The 19,903-nt window shown below is 35.9% G+C and overlaps 2 protein-coding genes across 2 annotated transcripts; both read left to right on the forward strand.

Annotated features, from left to right (window-relative positions):
• Nucleotides 1–295: 295 nt before the first annotated feature.
• On the forward strand, nt 296–10,396 carry LOC141485448 (uncharacterized). Its single transcript, XM_074182201.1, has 2 exons — nt 296–550; nt 8,553–10,396. The coding sequence occupies exons 1-2, from the start codon at nt 388–390 to the stop codon at nt 8,825–8,827; spliced, it is 438 nt and encodes a 145-aa protein (XP_074038302.1). The 5' UTR covers nt 296–387; the 3' UTR covers nt 8,828–10,396.
• A 4,142-nt stretch (nt 10,397–14,538) lies between these two features.
• On the forward strand, nt 14,539–18,767 carry LOC141485465 (uncharacterized). The gene is made up of 2 exons (XM_074182231.1): nt 14,539–14,794; nt 17,905–18,767. The coding sequence occupies exons 1-2, from the start codon at nt 14,632–14,634 to the stop codon at nt 18,189–18,191; spliced, it is 450 nt and encodes a 149-aa protein (XP_074038332.1). The 5' UTR covers nt 14,539–14,631; the 3' UTR covers nt 18,192–18,767.
• The last annotated feature ends 1,136 nt before the right edge of the window (nt 18,768–19,903 follow it).

Genomic DNA, 19,903 nt, shown 5'->3' on the forward strand with positions numbered 1-19,903 from the left:
TCGCATTTGCGAAAGTAGCAATATTTTTGTTCATAAATGGCAACTGAAGACAAGAACGAAACACTATCATCACCATACATCATATAGGACATAATCGCATTGACTTATATGTTCGAGAGTATTTTATATCGGCAAACATCCACATTTTGAAATACGAATTGGAATGAAAGTAATTATAGAACTACATCTAAAATATTTCTTTCGGCGGATTACAAGAGCATTACCCCGTATAATGACCAACTAACTACCATTTTGATTCTATAGGATGTGTTCCAGTTTTTATTCACGGTGAATGACCCTGAGTTTCTCACCTACCGATTGATACCAATTTCTGAAAAGTCATTTTGTCAAGTTCCACAATAAAAGAATAATAAAGAACAGAAGAAAATGGACGAAAGAGATCGGGAAATATTTGAGGGGTGTATCAAGTTGGCAGAAAAATACAAAATGAGGTTGAAAGTTCCCTTGAAAATATCCCAAGTGTCATCAATTATGTCACCATTTCTGAATGTGGGCTTTTATTTGTGGGCATTTAAGGGAACAGTTATAGGTGAGTCAAAAAAATATAAAATATGAAGTCATGTATTTGAAACCGTGATGCTGTAATAGTACAAAATGAATAATGATAACTGTAGTAACGAAGTGATTTAGAAATTTAAGAATCATGGGGTACATCCAATATAAAATTCAAATAAATGAGTAGTATAATAGAACTGACGATAGTTGATGAAAATCCATTATTACGTATTCCAAAAAAACATTTTAATCTGATAGCTTTTCAGGCGTCACAATACTGACTAAACAAATTATGTGTCATGCTTGTATAGTAATTAATTATACTTGCAAAATTTCTACATGATAACTTCAATACCTCAACTACACACATCGGAAAAGTCTAGGGATATTTTTAAAAATGGCAATAATTTTTTTTAGATCGCTTTAGGGAAAAAAAAAGTTGACGGGTGATTATTAAACGAATGTAACTTACAACAAAATTTATTAAATGGTCAAAAATACTGAGTGCGCATATAAGCAAAACTAAAAAAAATATGGCTCTTCTTTGGCACCCCGAATCATAATACAAAAAAAATTGGAATCAGTACAAAGTATGGCCTTCACGCTGGTTTATTACGGCCCTACATCTATCGTGCATCGACAAAATGAGATTGTCAATGTCTTGTTGAGGTACATTTGCCCATTCAGCGATTAAAAGCTCTCTCAATTGAAACGTTGTGTGAATGTTCCCCATATGCAGAGTAATTCTTCGTTGAAGCATGTCCCACACATGCTCGATGGGATTCAGGTCCGGTGATTGTGCTGGCCATGGCAATACATCAACTCCTTCGTTGGTGAACCAGTCAGTCACTAGACGCGCGACATGTGGACGAGCATTATCGTGCATTAGATGGAAGTTTTCACCAACAGCACCAGCAAATGGACGGACGATAGGTAGAAGAATGGTGTCGAGGTACTGTTGAGCTGTGAGGGAGCGATTTGGAAAAACAAGATCGGTTCTGCCGCTAATCATGATTCCGCCCCATAGCATTACTGTACCACCTCTGTATGTGTGGACTTCCTGGATGTGTCTCAAACGTTCATTATTTCCAGGTCGTCTCCACAGTCTTACTCGACGAGAATCTGGATGAAATCCAAACCTGGATTCGTCTGTAAACAAAACTGTGGCCCAATCATTTGCATCCCAGTTTTGATGTTCTTGACACCACTCTGATCTTCTACCGCGATTGCCTCTCGACAAAGGTGGACATCTAAGTGGCCTTCTGTTGTGGAGATCTGATTCATGCAGTCGATTTCTGACAGTATCACGACCAATGCTCAACTGGTGCGTCTGCTGCAACACGTTAACCAACTCAGGTGCTGTGATTGTTGGTTGTCTTCTTGCGGTTAAGACCAAAAATCGGTCTTGAACTGCAGTTGTAGCGCGTCCTCGCCCTGGATGTTGTTCGGCTGGACTGCCAGTTTCACGGAAACGCCGCCACAATCGACTGATAACACTTTTGGAGACCCCCAAACGAAGAGCTACATCATTTTGTCGCATGCCACCTTGAAGGAGCCCTACAGCTCTATTCATCTCAGCCAATGGTAAGTGATGGCGTTCCATGTTAAAGCACAATATTTCCAGTTCAATTGTTGAGCAAGAACTGCATAGAATGTACAAACTCGACACTTTCAGATTATTCATTTTAGCCGAAAACCTACAGTTTGTAAAAAACTCGATAAAAGATTAGTTACCGTTTTTGCAGGCTTTGTTCAACCCATAGAAATCTACGGGGTGGTCGAGTGTACCAATTCTATCGAAATAAAACGAGCTCATGCATTTATTTTTATGATATTTGGTATGTTATAAAAATATCCCTAGACTTTTCCGATGTTTGTATTTACCTATTCAAGAACAACTTATAAGACGGGAGAATAATGAATAACAATTTTAGCTCGAGCTATCATTTTACCTACTTTCAAGATCTGTAATAATTACCAATTTTCTCGTTGCAAATTAATTCAATAAAAGGAAATAATTTGAATCTATTTGATCATTGGGCAATAATCCCGAATTTTTACATCTATTGATTCATAAACATTCCTAAAAATTGAGTTTGGAACCTTTCTCTTCCAAATGCAACACGTCACAATCGTGATTGAACTTGTGCCTCTCTGTCAAATGTTGAAGTGGCTTTTCCAATCAATAAACTACTTCGATGCACTTTTATTCTTTTGGAAAAAGTTCTTCCGGCTTTCACGACATGAAATTTTGGACAAGACAACTTGTATACTCCTGAAGTTTGATCTTTATTTTTGCAATGAATTCACTCAAACTATTGTTTGTTATGAAGGATACGTTCAGTTCGTTGCGTTTTAAAAAACAAGCCTATTATTTGCTGAGTAAGTTAAAGTTAAATGATGTTTAGTATCATTCTTTAAAACTGGATAGACCTGGTTCAGAGATTGTTTCTGTGATTTTTTATGAAGAATTTATTCAATAATATCCACCTCGTAACCGTTGTTGACAGCAATATGTTTTATGAAAATCAGTTGTCTTTGAAAATTGCTTTCTGAAAGTGGATTATTCAATAGTCTACTACTGTACCGCTACGAAAAATTGTTGATAATCCGATCGTTATGGATTTTATTCTCCAGGTTGTCCATGTTCAGCTAACAAGAATCTCAAGGGGTTTCCCATTATGACCCTAGATACAATAGTAAAAATGGCCATTGAATTGAAAATAATTTTAAGCAAAGCAAAACTTTAACAAATCTGAAAATTTGTGTTTTGATATTGGATTAACGTGGTTTCTGTCTGAGAGGCTCTCGACTAACCCAATTGTTTCTGTTGGAATACTACGAAAGGAATTTTGGACATCAACAGATAATAATTTAGGGTTGTCGCGAAGAATTAATTTATCAAAGTTACCACAAATTGGTACGAAGTATTCATACGGAATCGTGGTTTGAAATTATTTTAGATTTGAGTTACTTTTATGAGCATTTCTGAAACTTCCATGGATGGAACCGTTACAAACCACACCGTAGGTCTCTTTAGAAATACAGTTTTATGTTGAATATAGAATAAAGAAAATACTTTTGTCTAGTTTCTACTGTGTTTATTTATTCGTTACGACCGGTTTCGGCTTATAAGGCCATTTTCAAGTAACTACCACAAATTGTCAAGTTGCGTCTTAAATAGTGTGGACAGGTATCTGCTCTAGGTACTTGACCTAACACGTTACCAATATTACAATATGTCACGATTACCAACTATTGGATGGATCCTAAAATTCCTAAATTGAAAAGGGGCGAGCTGCATAAATCTAGTTGGTCGTTGAGCGTTATGAACTTGGGGTCCTTGTACAATTTATTTATTTCCAACGCTTCCAATAAATTCATCTCCCTTGCTTTGTTACATGTATGAAGAATTTTCATGTTTCCTTTATTTATTGCATGGTTTGTTTCTTTTAGATGTCCATATATGGCTGATTTTTTATCTGATAATACATGTTCTTGGTATCTTATGTCCATTCACCCCTTTTGGGTTTTGTGTTGAATAACACGTTTCCCAAATTATTCTTATTAGAAAATGATGTGCTTATGTTGAAAAATAGTTCTTTATATTTTCTGAGAGCTTCTTTATGTTCTTCCTGATTTAGGTATAGTTCCTTCATGATCAATTTTTTGTTCTTATTGGAGATCAGTTTTTTAATTAAGTCGGCGGGAATATGGTTGTTATATGCTATTTGCTTCATGATCTTAATTTCTTTATAAAAAGCCTCCTCTGATGACAGTATCTTAAATGCTCTATGTATCACAGATCTGAAAGCCGATAATTTGTGTGATAATGGACTGAAAGAATCCATCGGTATTGTACAGTCCGTAAAGGTGTTTTTTTATAGATGTTGAACTGAAATTTATCATTGCGTTTTGTAATAGTGAGATCCAGGAAGTTAATGCTGTTGTTCTGTTCTATTTCGACCCTGAATTTTACCTTATCGTGTAGAGTATTAAGGAAGTTCACGAACTGGTTCATCTGTCTCTTCGAGCCGTCAAAACCCATGAGGATATCGTCCACATATCTGAACCAGAATAAAATGTGTTTTTGGGATAAGGCATTCTTCAGAATACACGTGTTTTCTAAGTTGTCCATAAAAATGTCTGCTAATAAGGGGCTCAACGGTGACCCCATTGGGATGCCTGAATTTTGCAGGTAGAAGTTATCATTGTACTTGAAGTAATTTTGTGTGAGACAGATATGGAAGAGGTTGCATAGTTCCTCCGTGTTATATGGATTGGTATTCTGTTTATCCAATAGGTCTTTCAGCAGAGGAAGGCATTTGTTCATCGGAATATTTGGGAACATCAATCGAACGAGACAGTTTTATGTAATTCGATGAGAGAATAAAGTTTGGGTGTATATAGAATCTTGACAAATAATGCCCTGAATTGTCGAATTCACTCATTACTCCCTCTACTGACTTAAGTGTTTCTTTTACTTTTCTCCGCTAAAGGATTGTTGGACCGTCTCACAGAATATTGTTATTCTAAATTCGAAACATCAAGGGTTTTTCTTACGTATTCGTTCCTATCTCTGGCAATTGCTTATCAACCTCTATCTTTTGAAAACTATATCATTATCATTTACTTTTTGTTTTGATGATTCAGCAATTCTGTGATAATCCCCTTCACCAGAAGGTGAAAATTGGAAGATCTAACGCCATTTTTCCTCAATATCGAGGATTTAGAATGGAGGTGAAATATCTTGGCATTGTCCTTGATAAAGAAGTCACCAGGAACGCTCACTTGTAAAAAAAATTACACCAAGCCAGACTGTCGCTATGGACATGTCGAAGGATTCGTGGTAAAACTCTAGATTACAGACTGGCTTGTCTGGCAATCAGTGGTGGCAACAGTACAACACAGTCAGCGGCCATGGAGAATTTTCTAGATCTGCCTCCTTTTCACATTTTTCTAAAGAGAGAGGCTAGATAGACTGCATATAGACTTGTGCATATTGCCAATTGTATATATCAATTCAATGCAGAGTGCAACAGAATGTCAACTGTCAACTACGAACTGCCTTATGAAGTACTGTTCCCGAATAGAAAGTACTGGATTCTCCGGGGAAAGGTAATTTCAAGAGCAGATAGTTTTTGGTTCACAGATGGATCAAAAAACATTTTGGTTCCGGAACAGGTGCTTTCAGCCGAATACCCAGGACAGAGATATCAACCTGCCTAGGAACCTATGCGACTGTATTTCAAGCGGAAATTTACGCTATTGAATTGTGTGCCGAGAGATTGGAAGACTCCAATCTCATACACAACTCAATAAAAATATTCTCTCACAGTCTAGTGGCGCTGGAAGCTCTTGGCTCCTTCCGAGCAATGTCTTAATTGGTAGCAAATTGTCAAAAAACGAATATCCCCGATAGGAATATTAAACAGATTGTCTCTGGTATAGATTCCTGGCAATACTGGCCTTGAAGGCAATGAGACTGCTAACTCCCCTGCAAAGTGGGGTGCTGCAAGCAGCTTCAACGAACCAGAACCTGTCATTGGCATCGCTTTGGGCTTTGCCAAACAAAGATTCAACACCTGGACGGCAAGAAGCATGGACTTCTAGCAGAATCTTCCAGGATTGGCTCACTCCAAGGCGTTTATTCACCCTTCGGAACTTGATACCAAACAGTTGTTGGACTACAGTAGGAATGAACTACGATGTCTAACAGACCTTCTTGGTCACTGTCATTTGAATCATCATATGCAGGGACTCGAACTGTCGGAAGACAAAAAAGAACTGTCGGGAGACAAAGTTTGTGCAGAGCACAAACTTTGAGCCTGTCTCGCTGGGAACCAAATCAGGTTTTTGGAGTTCGGCAGAGCCGTACTCTTACCATCTGAACTAAAAGACTACTCACCATACAGAGTAATCGGCTTCGATAAGAAGCTGGGTTTATTTGGTCGAGTGTGAATAGGTGTGACCCACAATAAACCCCTGGCGGGTTGTGGTGTAGAGTCGAATAGACCCACTCACTTGGGATCCAGCCTAACTCGAAGCATTATTCTGATATTATCACCGTTTGAACACGTCACAAAAAGCTATAAAGTGTTGAAACACGTGTTGAAGTTTTTTGAACCGTTCAGTTAAAACCTCACAATTGAGCTATTTCAACAAAGCATTCCTTCAAATGAATTTTCTGTGATTTTACATCTAACTGATTTCAATATTATCCCGAAACATCGGTCAGGGTTCCGGCAAGGACATAGCTGCACAACCGCGATGCTAACAGTGACAGAGGATATTTATCATTCAATAGATAACAATCAGTCTTATTGGATTACTCTAAGGCGTTTGATAGAATTAATCATCAATTATTAATATCTCTGCTTCATTATATTGGACTCGCCTATAACTCCGTAAGTCTTATAGCAAATTACTTGTCATACCTGGCTCAAGTTGTGAGGATAGATAATGAGACATCACTACCAACTCCCGTAAATACAGGGGTCCCACAATGATCTATCCTGGGACCTCTACTTTTCACGGTCTATACGTCACAATTTCATACGTATCTTGCATATTGTAAAAGTCATTTTTACGCTGACGACACTCAATTATACAAGGAATTTTCTGAGAATGATGCGCAATATGCATGTGGAAAGATAAATGAGGACCTCCAAAGAATACAAGAAACTTCCAAAAAATATTATCTGGGAAATAACCCTCTAAAATCTAAGGCCATGCTATTTGGGAAAGAAACGGTGCGAACTAGGATTTCAGCTCAAATTTCACTGCAAATTGATGGAAACCCACTACTGTTCAGCGATTCGGAGAAAAGTCTTGGGGTAACTTTAGACACGGATATGAGATTTAATAAACACGTTTCTAAACTTATAAGAAATGCATTTTGCAGTTTGAAATTGATTTATACCAATAGAAATATACCAATCAAAAAGAGTAAAATCACCTCATGCGAGTCCCTAGTCATTTCAAAATTAATTTTTGCTGATTGTATATACCGCCCTGCTATTCTGCGTTCTGACAGTCGACGTATTCAATTAATTCAAAACTCATGTGTGCGTCTAATATGTGGGTTACGAAGACGGGAACATATATCAACTCATCTTTCTGAACTTGGATGGCTACCAATGGATAAACGCAGGATTTTACATTGCTGCAGCCTTTATCATAAAATCCTATCACTGAAGGAACCTTCATATTTGTATAATAAGGTAAAATTCAGACTTGACCAGCACAATATCAATGTACGTAATAAAAATAACTTTACAATTCCGAAACATAAAACCTCGTTATTCAAATCATCATTTTCGTATAATATAGCTACCCTTTATAATGCTATCCCCAATGAAATGAAACATATGTCAATCTATTTTTTTCGGAAAAAACTGAAACTGATTCTACTTGATGGCTTAGACCTCCAATTTCTTGAATAATTATTGCTGTGCTGATATCATCCATGTAACTTTGAACAATATAATTATCATTACTTGTCTGTGTCGATATATATTTGCAAGTGCCACAAAAAATTCAAATATTTCCGATAGGATAGTTAGAAAACTTTATTTATTTTTCATATTTTCATATTTCTTTTCATTAGGTAATTATCAAGGGATTAATTTCCGTATAGTTTTTGTCTAAAGTAGAAATCTGGTGAAATGTGATCATTATAACCATCTGTTGAAAGTAATTTGTAGGTTGAGTGGAAGAGTGCTGCTTCCCAACTCCTGTTGAGAAAGCACGAACTCTGCCTTATGTTATATATATATATATATATATATATATATATATATATATATATATATATATGTTATATATATATGTTATATATATATATATATATATATATATATATATATATGTGTGTATATATATGTATGTATATATATCTACTTTTCTTTCACTTTATCATATGTATAGGAATCTATATGTAAATGTTGTGATTTTCTGGCAATAAAATCGATTATTATTATTATTATTAAATACCCTCATTATATTTCAAATAATTATCTTTAATTTTTTTTCAGGCTTTATTCTAGCAGTAGGCCTAATAAAACATATGAAACTGGACATAAAATGTGCTGATGAAGTATTGAAGAAAGAAATGAAGCAGAGCGATGTATTGGTATTGATAAATTACGTCGAAGCTTGTTTCGAAATTTCGCAAATCTGTGGCGCAGAAAAAATTGATTCGGTTGACATTGGGGAGGATGAAATTACGAAACTCGCAATGTTGAATGGAGTTACAACATTCTTTAAAGAACAAAAGGGATACGACGCTTTTTACGAAACTGATAAGTAGTCAAGGGCTCTCCGGGGATGAAAGGAAGGACAATTATTACCAATGTGATAAGAACGTGTCCAGTTTGAGCACTATCAAGCGAGAATATCAAAACTGAGAAAAAGTTCACTTTCTCACTGCAAAATTCATTACTTCAATGAAAGTTTCGGATGGAACTAAACCTTCAAGTCAGCAGTTCCGAAAATAGAAAATATTGTATTGAAACTTATATTAAAACAATTTTTCAATTCAGTTTGGGAACATATTCAACAAGAAAGATATTCAACACATTTTCGTTGTCAGAATAGTTATCTCTAACTTTGTTTCTTATATTTTCACCAGGAATTCCGAGTACATTCTTTAACAGACGAACGAATGATGAGTATTTTTTTGGTATTCATTATTGACTTTCATAAAGAACATGCCGCTCAAACTAGACATGCTTCAATATTGTTAGTAGGGAAGACTGGGGCAAGATGAGATAGCTAAGACAAAACTCGTTATACAAGGAAAATTAAACTCTTTAATAACATTCTTTAACAAAAAAGGTAACCATTATACTTTTCTCTCTTATAATTAAACGTTGTAGCATGCAAAATCACAGAACTTTTTTTGGCAAATAATGAAAAAATAAACTTGGCAAATTTCTCGTTTTGCCCCATAACTGGGGTAAGAATGGGAAACGCTGTGGGGCAAAACTAGTACGCTTTTTAATCGGGTAGACAGCATTCACAAATGTGTGCCTCTTCATCTTCCTCATCTATTCCGGCACATGAATTATGCGCCCAACCGTAACACACGCCGCAGATGACCCAACCTTCAGGTTGAATCTGAGTATAAGTACCCGCAGTAGATGCAAGCACAGTCATCATCCTCTTCTTGGGATGAACTATCTTCCGATTCAGTTTCTTTTTTGCACCTTTTGGTTTGACGCTTTTTCTGCAGGTTTTCCTTGTCAGTTGTCTTTTTAATCTTCTTTGCAGACTTTTTTCCAGGTTTCTATATTTGTTTTTTACCTTTTTCAGTCACTTGATCATCAGTCTTGATTATAGTATCCCATTATGCCCCGATCATCTTGCCCCGATTCACACGTAGGTAAAAAAGATGACGCAATTCTAACCTCAAACTTTACCGGCGGAAAAATCTGGTTTGAATTTAATGTTTTGGACTACTATAATAAGCTCGGGATTGAAATAATACATTACCACAGGTACTTACATGTCTGTACATCAGTTTTCGAATCAAATATCGCGTAAAAACACTTGCAATATCACTTTTTTCTCTCTGCAATGCAAAAACAAGTTCTAACCTGTTCGCTCTGCTTGGGCACACTAGCGGAGAGTGGAGTTCCTGCAAATGGCGCCCGAACATGATTACTATTCACGCACACAAGCTTACTTCCCGTGCTGCCCCGAACTTCATCTTGCCCGGTCTCCCCTACCGGCATGTTATTTATTTCTGTGATGTCTTTCAATTTTAAGATACAATGTTCCCTTTGAGACATTCATTTTTATCACTGAGTAGACACTAAATGATTCTCTTACGTAAATTAGCTTGTTATGAAAAACATAGTAACAGTAAATTGATGGATGTAGCCGTTACTACGTAGTAGGAAATCATTATTAATTTTCGACTAACGTTATTGCAGTTTCGTCCTATAAGGACATTTTCAGACTTATAGGAAACTGCAGTAACGTTATTTACAAATGAAAGTGCTAAAAAACATATAAAGTTTCAATTCTCTTTCCTGTATATAGAAAGTAACGGTGTTTATTTTTCACAGAAAAACAAAATACATTCTGTTTTAATTAAAAGTGGTATTTTTTGAGTGAATAATAATTTTTGATAAAGAAAGGTTTTGGCTTTCTATTTCTCCATCTTCATACAGAATAATGTGGGAATCTCAAACAGAAGAAGAAGGTAAGTATTCAACTCTTCACAAAGATGTGTAGATCCTGCAGAAAGTAACTAAGAAACCTGTACGTTCTTCTTCTTCTCTTTTTCTGTGGTCTTTGCTTCCCTTTGGCGCAGTACACCAAGACATGTACGTTAAGGAGGTTGCGTTAATGGCCATGTTACGATTGCGCACGGCTGGTATAAACCTCAAAAAAAAAATTGATCAATTGAGGCTGAGCGAGAAGCACCTACTGCGCAACCTCTGCAGGCAACCAGTGATGCAACTGAACCCACGTTTTTGTTTAATAAACCCTACAAAATATAAATAAAACACAAAACAGAGTCAGATGCTACAAATCAGGTTGTGGAGGGTACTCCAGATCACTAAGCCTAAGGATTAAGCGAGGAATGGGAAAAAATACCAGCGGGGTCCAAACAGATATGGCTGGTATCTCAATCGCCACAAAAGAAATAACCAGGAAATGAATTTCTGGCAAAAACTAACAATCTGCACTGACAGCAGACAAGCCCTGTCAGCCTTGAACAGACAACGTGTTACCTCAGGGCTAATACTAGAGTGCCACCAAGATTTAGCCAAAGCCTCGTTAGATAATAACATTATCCTGAGGTGGGTGATAGGATACGACAGGAGTGGAGGTAATCGCATTGCCGACTTTTCAGCCATGAAAGCGGCTGGATTAAGAATCTTAGAACCCAGTGGCACCCACGGCCTGATGACTTCAACAATTGTGGAACCAGCCAAATATTGCACCTATGCTCAATCCCCAAAGAGATTGAGAAATATGTGACGATGACCAGGAAAAATCTACGCTTAACAGTAGGATTTCTGACTGACCACTGTCAACTAAGGAAACACTTTCATATGGGACTAGTGGACACACCTCTATGTGTGAACAGGAAGATGAGACTCGTTTTCGAAATATCTACAATTTTCTATATCGAAGCGTATTACTCAGCTGCCAGGGCGCTAAGTGAAGTTGCTAAGAACATTACTGAAACTAAGTATGTGGTGGATCTCGTGATTGAAATAACTGAAATTTCAAAATACTGATGACAAAAATCAACCATGTTTTGAAACATTTCAACAATTTGTATCTCGAAAACAAATGTTATTTAGCCCTACTTCCTTCACTTAGCGCCCTAGGAGCTAAGTGATATGCATCGATATAGAAAATTGTAGAATATTCAAAAACCTTAGAAAAGCAGGATGTGACAGTAATTGACAAACAATTTCCAAGATTTGCTGGATTTTGCTTTTTGTATACTGGGATGACTTTGCCGATTTTCAATAAAGATGGAAAATGTCCATAAGTGAAAGAAAGATTGACTAGGTAAGATAAAGGCGAAATAATGTGACGTAACACTTACTTCAAAGTAGATGACGGAATTTCATCTGGTCCCGAAGAGGCTTCATTCTTCAATTTATTCGATATCAATTGTGATAGTTCTCAGGTTCTGAGAAGGGTGTGAGAAACAGGGACTCATTGAACCCAGTTATTTCAGTTTCAGGAAGTTGAGCTGTACTTTGAGGCCAATGTTCACTGAGAAGTTTGATTGGCATATTTATGAAAAATTCATCAAATAAATTACTGATCCTCTATGGGTCTACAATAGATTAATTTTCATGCGAGACAGAGATATTATTGAAGGAATGTTTTCTCGTACGATTAGCCCTTTCATGGGCCTGTTCGATCAGACGAAATTACGCTGTTATTGTTTATGTTATACTATTTGGGATATTATTAGGAATGCGGAACGGTGAAAATAATTTTCAAAAAACACATCCCCCACTTTTTTCATAAGGTGGGAAATATGTTTCCCACTGTCTAAAGAAGTAATATTAAAAACAAATGAATGCTTTTTAAAATGTATTGAAAAAATTACATTTTACTTTCCATGAAATGTTTTGAAGCATGGTTGTACACATAAAGGCACTTGGCACTTTGAACAAACGTATCTTTAGAACTACATAGTAAGTAAGTACTTTATTTAACCACTTTATATACAGTTGCATGTCTGTAGCAAGTCACAAAAGTGTGTTCATTGGATACAAACTTTAAGTAGATATAAAACTGGACATATACCACAATAGAATATAAACAGAGTATACATATAAGAATAAATAATTTAAAGATAATGTCTCAGTGAGCATAAATCAAATTTTTCCACATTGTTTCACCTCTTCTTCATATTCGTCTAGTGTATACATAAAAGGAATTTTCAGTTAAAGAAAGTTTGATAATTTTTTTGAAACAAAACATGTTGGCTTTTTTAGATCATCTGGAAGGATATTACATAAACTAAACTTTTTAAGAATTATTTACTGATTTGGTCAGTCTATATCTGGGTATTCTGATATTGTGTGCGCCTCTAGTATTATGTTGATGAATATCAGACTGTGTAACTAAATTTGGTAGATTCTTATGGATCTCCACAAGAGTACTTAAAATGAATAGGCAAGGAAGAGTCATAATCTTCAACTTTTTGCACAGTGGTCGGGCAGTCTCTCTATACTTGGCATTAGCCAAGATCCTTATAGCTTTTTTGCTGTCGAAATACAGTACATGCAGCAGATGAGCTACCCCAAAGCAATATTCCATAATAAAGATGGGTTTCGAATAGAGAGAAGTAAGCGATTCTAAGACTATTAATGTTGGTAATGAGGCGAAGTTATCGTGAGTTGAATAGTGGGCTAGACAGTTTCAAGTTCAACTGCCTAATTTGATTTGACCAACTGAGTCTTTCATCCAAAATAAATCCTAGCAGTTTCACATTATTTTCCACTAGTAGAGACGTATTAGTGGTAACTATTAAGTTCTGTGATTTATCATTGTTTAGTTTCAGCCTGTTTGCGGTGAACCACTTCTCGGCTTTCCCCTTGGCATCTGCAGCTAAAGAGATCATGAAGCTGTAATCTTTATGTGAATATATCAGTGTTGTCATCAGCAAATAGAACACTTACTTGCATATGGAGATAAGAATGAACTCAGGTCATTTATATATATGATGAACAACAGTGGGCCCAATATGGAACCTGTGGAACACCAAATTTCACATCCCTAAAACTGGACAAACTGTTGTTATAAAATACTGCATGAGATCGAGTAGATAAATATGACTCAAGAAGAGAGAGAGCTACCCCTCTAATTCCATAATAATTTAGTTTCTCTACAAGTATATCATGGAAAACACAATCAAAGGCCCTAGACAAGTCACAGAGAGTAATACCCATATGGTGAACTTGTTACGATAACTTATGCTATTGTCCGATAGAAGGCACTTCATTATTAGTTCAATAATATTTAGCGATTCCTATTTATAACGTACTTTTGATGGTGGGAAAAATATTTCCCATTGCCGATGAAAGGGTTAGTCAAATCAGATACTATATATTTTTGCAGGATTGTCTACATTAAATATTTTACTTTGGTAGTAGGAGCGCTTAGTTTCTGTCAATAACAATTCATGTGGCATCCTTGCAGACGCATAAGCTTCGTTCAGAACGGAAAAACTACATTTCAATAGAAAAAATCCTTTAGCTTGATGCTCGACTTCCTAACATTATCATCAATCCACAATTTATTGGAATTTTCTGAACCAGAATGTCTTTTGAGCGGAAAACAACTGTTAAAGAGATAAACAAAAATGTCGTTGAGAGTATTATACGCGTCTTCGACATTGGAAAAATTGTACATGTGCGCCGAAATGTGGAATATTTTTAGGTTGAGGCCCTGGGCGCCGCCTCTGTCCTCATCCTATATAATGACCAACTGACCATCATTTCGATTGTATTGAATGTGTTTTCGTTTTTTCCCAGTAAATGACCTTGAATTCCTCATCTATCGATCGATACCAATTTTTGAACAGTAGTTTGTCAAGTTCCACAACAAAAGAAGAAACAAAAGAAAATGAACGAGAGAGATCGGGAAATATTTGATGCCTGTATTGAGTTGGCCGAAAGATGCAAAATGAGGGTGAAACTTCCCGTGAATATGCCCACAATGCCATTTTTTGTATCAATATTTGCAAAAGTGGGCTTTCATTTGGGGAGATTCGAAGGAGCAATACTGGGTGAGTCAAAAATTTTTAAAATATGGAGTTATATGTCCAGGACCGTGACAGTGTGATACTACATCATAAATGATGATAATTTATATGATGGAATTGGCCGATACTTGATAAAAAACCATAACTTACGTATTCAAAAAACACTTTATTGTGAGATTTCCACCATAAGATTTTACAAAAACGCAACACGTGTTTCGCCATACAATGGCTCCTTCGGGCGTGTCTTCACTAACGAATTCTTCATATTCAAATCTAAATATATCTTATTCCACAATTTTTAGTATCTACGTGAGTTATTCAATTCTAATGTTTCATTCAATAAATTTCGAATTCCTGAATCTATTTATTTCTGAATATTCTGGAAGATTGAGTTTCAAACTCTTCTCTTCTGAATGTAACACATCGTATTCATGATTGAACTCATATCCTTTTGCTGAAAGCTGATTTGCAAATGTGAAATTGGTCTTTCTATTAACAAAACTACTTCTGTTATCTTCAATTCTTTGGGAAAATGTTCTCCCTGTTTGGCCAATATACAGTTTTGGGCAAGAGCCACAAGTCAGCTTATACAGCGTGACTCACGGTCGATGGTAGGTTAGACGTTTCTGAAAAACAAAAAGCATGATTTTTCTGAAAATTTCACCTCTCACATTTCCTTACCTGTTCTATCGATCTAAAATATTTTCAGCATTGCGGCGTTGCCACTTCTATCAAAAAATCCTAGCAACTTTATTTTTTTAAATGGAACACCCCGTATATTATTACATTTTTGTAATCGCTCTGGTATTTTAATACTTTTTTGTTAATAATATCCTATACCTATCTCTTTTTGTGTTCGAGATAAAAAATAAATCGTGCTAAATATGGTCCAAAACATTGCCTTAATTGAAATTAAGTACATCAGTAGGTACTCTCAATTCATGAAAAGTTGATATTTTGATGATAGTTTGGACAAACTCAAAATATTCAAATAACACCAAGAAATCGACTCCACATCATACAGGGCGTGCAAAAATTACTGTTATTTCCATTGTGCATAAAAGTAGTCAAAAGTTAATTTTTTCAAATGAAACCCCCTGTATATTACTCGGTAAATTGAAAGACGGTGAAAAATGCTTCAAGATGATATATCATGTTCCTATACCTAAATCGTCAAGTTTTCTCAATAAAATCGCTTCTTCTAGAAACATTATTTTTTTTTAGAATTTGGATTTAGGTAGCCGTGGAATTATCAAGCTTACAGCAGTTCGGTTACTTTTATAAGTAATTGATAGATGGTTATTGACAGTGTTTCGAATCATCTTACATTCTAAACACTTCAAAATGTTTTTTTGTACGCGACTTGTGGCTGCTTTTTCAATTTCCCGGAGATCCGGATCTTCAATACTCCGCACTATTCGCCATCGCAATTCTTCTTTGGTAGGCACTGGAGTACTGTATACTCTTTCTTTCAAAACACCCCATAAAAAGTCAAGTGGCTTGAGATCGGGTGATCTCGGTGGCCAATCCCACGGCCCTAAACTAAACGAAACTGAACCAACGATCGTCGATGAGTTCGTCAAGTTTCCTGGAAACTTCCTGGGTGGAATAAGCTGGCGCTCCGTCCAGTTGAAACCACGAATTCCTATATTCCTCTAATGGCGAATTTTCAAGAAAATCGGTTACAGTCGTCCTTAATATTTGGAGATATCTCTCTGCATTGAGTGTGTCTTCATAAATAAAAAGCTAATTTTATTGTTCTTCAGAATACAGAAAACATTCAGGTCAAATTTTTCTTGAAAACCCATTTCTTTTGTAACATGAGGATTATGATCAGCCCAAAAATGTTTATTCCTTTTATTGAAAATACCATCCCTCGTAAATTTTGACAAAAATTCCTTATCTTCCTGTGTATGAATCTGCTTTTAGAGCTTGAACTTTGGTAAATTTATAAGGATGCATTCCGTGATTATTCAGAATTCGTTGTACTGAAGCATCTGATACACCTTAATCTTTTTCTGCACTGCGAATGGAAGCTTCTGGATATGCATAAAAATATGCCAAAACGCTACAGTATTGTCCTCATTTGAAGTAACAGGTTTTGGTAATGTTGAAGGCGCTTTTAACATGGAGCCATAGTTAAGGAAATTATTTTGTAATCTTACAAACTTCCTCTCGTTCATTGGTGTTAATTCGGGATACATTTGGTTGAATTTTCTACAAATTCTGGCAATGATTCGATCACACTCTCCGTGTATAATAAATAATTTCGTAAGAACTTCGTTTGAATAATCAATATTTGCATTCATTTTTGGCGATTTTTTGAAACAATATCAATAACCATTTATCAATTACTCATAAAAGTAACCGAACTGCTATAAGCTTGATAATTCCACTGCTACCTAAATCCAAATTCTAAAAAAAAAAATTATATTTCTAGAAGAAGCGACTTTATTGAGAAAACTTGACGATTTAGGTATAGTGGCATGATATATCATCTTGAAGCATTTTTTACCATCTGGCAATTCACTGAGTAATACACAGGAGGTTTCATTTGAAAAAATGAACTTTTAACTACGTTTATGCACAATGGAAATAATAGTAATTTTTGCATGCCCTGTATGATATGGAGTCGTCTTGGTGTTATTTGAATATTTCAAGTTTTTCCAAACTATCATCAAAATATCAATTTTTCATGAATTGAGAGTACTGATGTACTCAATTTCAATTAAGGCTATGTTTTGGACCAGATGGAGATAGGTATAGGACATTATTAACAAAAAAGTATTTAAATACCAGAGCGATTCTAAAAATGTATTGCTAGAACGTTTTGATGGAAGTGGCAACGCCGCAATGCAGAAAATATTTTAGATCGATAGAAGGAAGTAAATGTGAGAAGTGAAATTTTCAGAAAAATCATGCTTTGCGTTTTCCAGAAACGTCTAACCTACCATCGACCGTGAGTCACGCAGTATACTTCTGATCTGAAAATTCAATAAATTACTTCGACTTGACCATTACAAAAAATTTTATAATGAATTATATGTTATTATGATTACATTGCCGTTTAAAACATGATTTTCTGTTTTTTCAACAAAAAATAACGTGATACCTTGAATAATTTTTTTTTTCAGGCATCATACTAGCTATTGGTATAATAAAACATTTGAAAGTAGGCATGACATATGCTGATTTTGTGCTGAAGAATGAACTAAGGGAGGAAGATGTACTGCAATTGATAAGTTACGTAGAAGCTGAAGCTATGAAAACCCTTGGCGAAGACATTGATCCACTTGACATCGAACTGAGACACATCACGGATGAGGAATTGTTAGATGGAATTATAAATTATTTCAGTTTACAAATGGGATACGAAATTTATTATGATGATGATCTTGGGTACCTGAGTGATAGTGAATAACCAATGTAATAAGAACTTGTCCAGTTTGAGCACCAACAAACTTCAATATCAAAACTGAGAAAAATTTCACTTTCTCACCGCAGAATATATAACTTCAATGAAAATTGTGAAAATCCGTCGTTCCAAAAATTGAAAATATTGTTTTGAAAATTATATTCAAAATATTATTTCAATTACTTTGGGAACATACTCGGCAAGAAATATATTCAACATATTTTTATTCGCAAATTAGTTCTCTCTAAGTTTGTATTTCATATATCCATCAGAAATTCCAAGTACATTCTGTGATACAGAAACAAATAATGAGCATTTTTCGTACCCAATTTTCATTAAGAATATGCTGCTCAAGCTAGACATGCTTTGAAATTGTTCGTACCTACATGTTCTATATTTATTTTTGTGATTTCCCTTAATTTTAAGACACTGTGTCTTCTTCGAGACATATTCATTTTTATCTATAAATAAAATAAGCTTATTTACAAAATAATAATTATATTTTGTAAATTAGCTTGTAGGTAATAAAAAATAGTAGTTTTGCTAATTTTTATACAAAAAAATATATACATTTTGTTTGAATTGGGTATATTTTCAGAAGGTATTGATTTTCGAGAAAAAAAAATTTTTGTCCCCTGTTTCTTGAGAAATTCCCCCAATCCCTTGACAACAAGGAGACTGCGGTTGCTGTATTTCTTGATTTTGGAGAAGCATTTGACAATACACTACCTAAATCTATAGGATTGTCTCTGGCTAGGATTGTCTCTGATGGATAATATGCTTGATGCCCTTGACAGAAGATACGTTGATTTGCAAGCTTATGTAGATGACCTTGTCGTCGTAGTTTGCTTCATGGAGCTCCTTTCTGGAGAGCGCATCGGTGTTGGTATTGCTTGTGCCTTTTTTGTAGACCACTTCGTTGTCATACTCTTCTAGCTTCAGGCGCCATCGGACCAGTTTTGAGTTTGGATCCTTCAAGGAGAAGAGCCACTGGAGGGGACGGTGATCTGACAGAATTTTGAATTTTCTGCCGAAAGGATACGGTCGGAAATATTTGGTGGCCCAAACTATTGCAAGCATTTCCTTTTCGATGGTAGAGTACTTCATTTCAGTTTCGTTCAGGGTCCTGGATGCATAAGCTATTGGCTTGTCTTTTCCTATGGGTCCTTGGGACAGAACGGCTCCTATGGCGAAATTGCTGTGGTCAGATTAAAGGGCTTTGTGAAGTCCGGATACTGTAGTAGTGGTTCATTGGTAAGCAGGTTTTCATAAGTTTGGCAAGGTCCACGTCAGGAAGGGTAGCTTACATCCACCAAAGCACGTTTAACGTTGTTCACAGTTGGTGTCTGAGGGAGCAGATGTCTACTACTGTGATAATCCCCTTCACGAAGAGGAGGAAATTGGACGATCTAACGCCAATTTCCCTCAATGGCAAGATCATTCCATTTGGAACAGAGGTGAAATATTTTGGCATTGTCCTTGATAAAAGACTCACCTGAAACGCTCACTTGGAAGGAGTTTTACACAAAGCCAGACTATCTCTATGGATTTGTGGTAAAACTTGGGGCGTGGGTCCCAAACATATCCATTGGATTTATGTAATGATTTATACCAATGATCACTTATGGCGCAGTTGCTTGGTGGCCAAAGGTTTAACAGTAAACGGCCCAAGCGAAGCTCTCTGGCTTACAGAGACAGGATTGTCTGGCTATCACTGG

Source organism: Leptinotarsa decemlineata, unplaced genomic scaffold, assembly GCF_025532065.1.
Source record: "Leptinotarsa decemlineata unplaced genomic scaffold, Ldec_3_MD MMD2_tig00026328_RagTag_RagTag, whole genome shotgun sequence".
NCBI classification, from domain to species: Eukaryota; Metazoa; Arthropoda; class Insecta; order Coleoptera; family Chrysomelidae; genus Leptinotarsa; species Leptinotarsa decemlineata.